General features: G+C 40.6%; 1 protein-coding gene across 1 annotated transcript in view; it reads left to right on the top strand.

Moving 5' to 3' along the window:
• Positions 1–4,288, top strand: part of dlg1b (discs large MAGUK scaffold protein 1b) — a 100,195-nt gene extending 95,907 nt beyond the window's left edge. The window contains exons 22-26 of the mRNA XM_087172089.1: positions 980–1,083; positions 1,179–1,351; positions 1,819–1,928; positions 2,229–2,320; positions 2,445–4,288. Of these exons, the coding sequence (XP_087028215.1) occupies positions 980–1,083; positions 1,179–1,351; positions 1,819–1,928; positions 2,229–2,320; positions 2,445–2,551 (586 nt within the window). The 3' untranslated portion in view covers positions 2,552–4,288. The remainder of the gene's footprint in view (positions 1–979; positions 1,084–1,178; positions 1,352–1,818; positions 1,929–2,228; positions 2,321–2,444) is intronic.
• The last annotated feature ends 1,984 nt before the right edge of the window (positions 4,289–6,272 follow it).

Genomic DNA, 6,272 nt, shown 5'->3' with positions numbered 1-6,272 from the left:
TTTTTTTTTTTTAAAGGTTGATTCAGATTTTTTTTCACTGACAAAGACAAAGCGCAGAAGGTTTTGCATCACTGAAGTGTGTTTCAGTGAAAATACTGAGGGTATAAAACGCAAAGGAAAAAAACGGATATTAGAAAGTGAATTAAAAAAATATTAGAAAAATTATAATGAACAAGAAAAAGTCATTAAAAATTAATAAAAAATAGAATAAAAAAATGTCCAACTCAATTAACATTAAAGGTTCTGTAAACCATCTTCACTGCCACTAGGTGTCGCACTACGACACCAGCTGATCAATGTTCCCTCGTGATATGCTCCGCAGCGATGCTAACAGTAAGCCAACATTAGCCAAACGCATTTCTAATATCTTTAATGGCGAGTTAGCTAACGTTAGCATGTGGACTGTAGCCGTCACTAATGAAAACAGACATGTGACATCACGAACCATCAAGCTACTGACACATTGAACCGATCCACTGAAACCAGCCACATGAATGACACTGATGGAGCTGGAAAGACTCCGGCGGACCAGGACATGAACACGTGGTTTCTTCGTCAGTGGAGGAAATTCTGGAAGGTCACTTTCACCTGAACGCTGCGTACTGCACTGTGACATCACACATGTGGGCGGAGCCAGACCAGATACCAAAACAAAGACCTCAGATTACATCACACACAGAGGGGGTGTGGCTTCGTTCGCTGCTCAGGACGCCATTACTCCACTATATCTTTGCATATGTTATTGTATAAAATCTTGTTTACAGAACCTCTAATACATGATGTACAATAAAATAAAAATCATCAGTTAAAGAATTAAAATGTTCACAAACCTTCAGCAGTGTATTGACGTCCCTCTGTGGTTTCAGCAGCTGGAGGTTCACGTGTTCAAACAGGAAGCTCCATGTGACGTCGGAGCAGGTTATGATCAGTCCCTGTAACCCCGGTAACCATGTTAAATAAGAGTCTGATCCTCTCTGACAGTGAACTACACCCGTCCCGTCATCATCCTCGGCCCCATGAAGGATCGGATCAACGACGACCTGATCTCCGAGTTCCCCGACAAGTTCGGATCCTGCGTCCCTCGTAAGTCGCTTCACATCCAGAAACGATTCAGTGTTTGATCAGGACTCTGATATAAATTGAAGATGTTAATGCCCCCCCCCCCCCCCCCCCCGCAGACACGACCCGGCCGAAGCGGGACTACGAGGTGGACGGCAGAGATTATCACTTCGTGGTGTCCAGGGAGCAGATGGAGAAAGACATCCAGGACCACAAGTTCATCGAGGCGGGACAGTACAACAACCACCTGTACGGAACCAGCGTGCAGTCGGTCCGAGAGGTGGCCGAGAAGGTACCGACCCACCACACGTTCCTGCGTCATCACTTATTTGTTCATCATATTTTATTTTATTCACCTGAATCCGCAAAGTACGTCGGAGTATCGGGAAAAAATCTGAAATTAGGAGAATAAAGTCGCAATTTTACAAAATAATTTTAACACTATTTTTCTCTCAAAATGTAACTTTTTTTTTCTTGTAATATTATGACTTTATTCTTAAAAAATTACAACTTTTCTATCAACGATTTCAGATTTAATTGATGTGTCCTGATGCTCCGTCGTATAGAGTAACAAAAGTTATTAAATCAGATAAAAGCAGGACAGTAAAAAATAAAACGTGTAGTATTTTCTGTGCCCATACAAAGCTGAATATTTAATATTTACTGATAATAACTTTTATATTCCTCTGTGAATTGGAGACGGTACTTCATTAGATAAATTTACGTGCGTTCACACTGACGCTGTTCCCTCCTCCTCAGGGTAAACACTGTATCCTGGACGTGTCGGGAAACGCCATCAAGAGACTCCAGCTGGCTCAGCTCCATCCCATCGCCATCTTCATCAAACCCAAATCTGTGGAGAACATCATGTGAGTCGAAGCGTCAGTTCATGTTATTTATAAAAAGCCTGAGGAGAAGAGTAGACACTATGTGGAAGGTAACGGGCGGATCTCGTTTCTGCCTAAAATGTGTGAAAGTCGCCAAAGAAAACAGAAACGTTCCCCCTCATGACATCAGACGTCATGTGGTAACGGAGGAGGCAGCATTCATTTTCAGGCTGCGAGGCGACTTACTCCATGTAACACTGTCCCACCTTCGATCGTTATCATTAAATTAAAAAGACGTGAGTGAGGGTGACGTTTGTCCTGATCGCCCGTTTCCTCCTGCAGGGAGATGAACAAGCGTCTGACGGAGGAGCAGGGAAGGAAAACCTTCGACAGAGCCACCAAGCTGGAGCAGGAGTTCACCGAGCATTTCACAGGTGAGTTCTACCACTGAGGCTCACGAGGCGTTGGCATGACGCCCATTAGTCTGAGACACAGTCTTTATGAGTGTGTGTGTGTGTGTGTGTGTGTGTGTGTGTGTGTGTGTGTGTGTGTGTACAGCCATCGTGCAGGGCGACACTCTGGAGGAGATCTACGAGCAGGTGAAGCAGATCATCGAGGAGCAGTCGGGTCCGTTCATCTGGGTCCAGTCCAAGGAGAAGTTATGAAGCTGGAACGCTCCGTCGCTCCTCTCCTCCTCCTCCTCCTCCTCTTCCTCTCTTTAGATTCAGTTTGTTTTATTTTGAAAAGAAAAGTCAACCTGCAGACAGCAGCCCCCCCTGCCCCTCCCCCTCCTGATCACCTGATCACCTGACACAGCGGCCGACCGGAGCGTCGTTTCACTGAATCAGACTCCTGACCAGCAGAGTAAAGCACACAGGAAGTATGATGACATCACACTCAACACGGTACAGCTCCTTAATGTTTAAGGGAGGAGAAGTTGAGAGGAGGAGAAGAAGAGGAGGAGGAGGAGTCCATGAAGAAGAAGAGTACGAAGCAGATTTTCTCTTTTGGTTTTTGTTTGTGGGTTTTTTTCCCTGGTTTCGGTCTCGTGAGGTTTTTGACGGACGGAGTTTCTCAGGCGCCGTCTGTCGTTCGCAGGAAGGCGGAGACACAAAAAGCAAAACTTTGCACGTTTGAGCTTTAACAGCATGTCAGTAAATCCCCCGTTTTTTTCCCATCAGCCCCTTCACCTCAGCGTCTGACGTCACAGCTTTTCTCCTTTGTTCTGCGTTCATTTCATCTTTTTTCTTTCTTTCTTTCCTTCATTTTTTTTTTACACTTCAATCGTTCACGTTTAGTTTGATTTCTCGCTCCTCACAGCTGCTGGATGTTTGTCCGGACGCTCTGCAGGGTTCCCGCTCCGCCGCTGGAGGGCGCCGCCGCTTCTTACACTTCGGTTCCTGAAGCAACAATCAGTTTATTAAGTTTGATTTTAAAATCGTTCCCCAAACTCCAGATCTGTTTTCAGTTAATGATTCTGTTTTTATGTCAGAACATTTTTGCATTTTAAACATTTAGCTTCACCCTGTATGATGAGGTCAAAGGTCACTGAGGAACATAAAAACCTGATACAAGAAAAGTCAATATAAGATAATTATTCATAATAATAATGAATAGTTGTTATAGAAAATTCATAACTGACATAATTTTAGAAAACTCTCATAATTAAATTAAAACACATCTTCAATTATTCTTTATCTCATTATTATTAAAATCTTAATTACAAGAAACAAAAATTCAGAATTAAAGGAAAACGGCAAAATTACAAGGAAATAATTGAGATACTAAAAAATGTTATTATTAATTATGAGACAATAATGTTAATAATCCATTAGATTAAAATGACCAGATCTTTATTTCATAATCACCTAATGAAATCTCACATCTCCTAATGATCATAATTACATCAGCTTCCTAATATCAGAGAAACTTATTTTATGTGATAACTCTCACTCCGCTTTCTTGTTTTAATAAAATGACACTTAAAAAATTACAAACAGAAAAATACAGAAAATGCAAAGTATTTTTTTACAGTGTAATCGATCGACTGATTTTAAACTTTGATTAAATTCCCGTTGATGTTGAAACATTTCAGATTCCTGATTTTTACTGTGTTGGGGGGGGTCGTCTCGTTTTGGAGCGGCGCCCTCTGTGACACGAGTTTGAACCCCGCAGTCGCCGCGGTCGACGTCCGTCAGCGTCGTCAGTGTCTTACCATGGCAACGATGTCGATCATGTAGGTGTGTGTGGGTGGACCTGGAGACGAGCTGCCACATCCAGGTGTCCGCTGGTGTGTCCGAAACACGCAGACGATTCTTGTACAATGAGATTTTGACGGATATTTAACCCTGGGTAAACTGCCTATTTTGTTATAATAAAAGTCTATATTGAACTTTACTTAAGCACTACTACTACGGGAATTATTTTCTTTGCATTGTTAATCATATATGAATAGAAAAGTATAAAGATATTTGAATATGAATATATATTTTTTCTTTTTCTTTGATCACCACCTCCTCTGTCTTTTAATTTTCTTTTTTAAGCATAATAAAAACTTAACAAGAAAACAGAACGTGGTGCTCTTCTCTTTTGAAGGTGTTTGTTTCAGGGTTTGTGCTCGTGAATCCAGACTTTTCTAAAGATTCACAGAAACGAGTCTGCTCACTGACAGAATAAAAAAGTCAGAAGGATGAAAGAAAAATAGAAAAAGACTAAATTTATTCACAATAAAAGGAAGAAAATAAAAGGTGAAGGTTTCAGTTTGTATTCACTCATAACAAACAGCAACTAAAGAAAATGAACTAATTAAAAGCAAAATATATAAATGAAATATAAAATGCATATATTTGCTGAATCTTTTTGCATCTTCGGAGCTTCTATTACTTCAGTGGACGAACTGTAGAAATAAACTTTTCTGTTTTTAGTAAGTGTCCAAAATTATTTGAAGAAAATCTAACTTACTCTCAGTGGCCACTTTATTAACTCGCATGTGAAATCTAATGCAAGTCGACGGCACAGAGAGCAGGAGCCAGTTTCACAAATCTTAAATCTTCAAATAGACTGAGTCTGAGTTCATCTGTTGCACAAAGCAGTTTAGATCTTGAGTATCTTAAGTCGGACTGTGGTGCAATGAATTCTGGGTAAATTAACACTTTTCAAAATAAAAGAAATGGCAGACTGAGGAACCACATCCAACCGCTGAGCTGATTACTCTTTAGTGTTGAGGAAGAATTCAACAGTTACAGGAAATTTTACTCTGAGAATTCAGCGAATACTGAGACGATGAAAAGACAAATCTGATTTGGAAAAAGAAATGCTGCTCTCTCCATAACAATGTTAGCAAACCACAAATTATGAGCCGTGTTTTCCTGTTCTTTTGTTGCTAGGTGATACTGGACAGCGCAGGTGCCACCTGGTAAACAGGTTAGAGATGTTAGAGAGTTCTACTACACATGTAAAACAAAAACGAGGGTCAGTGAAGTAAACGAAGCCTTGAGAGTTAATGAAACACTTCCTCCAGGTTGATGATTTGATGATGACAAACCCTCTGATCATCACCATGACAACACTACTACATGATGGAGACCAGCACAGTCTCCAGACCTGGACCACATGGAGCTGGTCTGGGAGGAACTGGACTGAAGCCGACAGTGACACAGTGTGATCCAACTTTCTGAACAAGGTTTGATTTCCACTGTATGTACATTATGTGTAATGTAACAGTGGTTTCTGGTGAAACAAAAAGATTCTTACTCTTTATCAGAATTCTCTGTAGCAACCCATAATGATGTAAGAGACGTCCCAGGGTTATACTTTAAGTCTCTTTTCATACATTTATATACAGTTTATATACTGTAGTTCACTGTCTGCCTCTAGGACAGCTGTGGAGGTAGAGAGACATAACAAATGAAGTGCGTCTCATTGAGTTACCTCGATACATATATATACACACTGAGTTTGGTAAAACGAGATTCAAACATTAACTTAATGATATGGCTGTGATGTCGTCCCATGAGGAATAACCATACATACATTTGTACATGTAGTGAATGACAGTTATAGGGTTAAGTGTGGTCAACAGGAAAGATTCCCTCAGAATTGTCTCACTACACAGTGTTAACTTGTACTGCTCAACTCTCTCCTTGCAGAAAAAGTAAATAAAAGCTACTAAAGCCATCTGTGTCCAGAGCCTTCTTCAAGCACCTCACAACATCACACATAAGGATGTCATTGTATAATAAAGCATAGGAACATGAAAGAAATATCATACTATTTGAAATCCAAGGGGTACACCCCGGCCAGGTCAAAAGGCGCTAACGTGAATAACTAAAAGGCAATTTAAAGCCCCCAAGTGGTAAATTAAGCATTTATCCAAAACTTTGAACT

The sequence above is a fragment of the Seriola lalandi genome, unplaced genomic scaffold (genome assembly GCF_002814215.2).
Source record: "Seriola lalandi dorsalis isolate HSWRI2012SDOR001 ecotype SW California unplaced genomic scaffold, Sedor1 jcf7180002052023, whole genome shotgun sequence".
NCBI lineage: Eukaryota > Metazoa > Chordata > Actinopteri > Carangiformes > Carangidae > Seriola > Seriola lalandi.
Note: the sequence above shows the minus strand (reverse complement) of the source record. Positions and strands in the feature narration are given on the sequence as shown.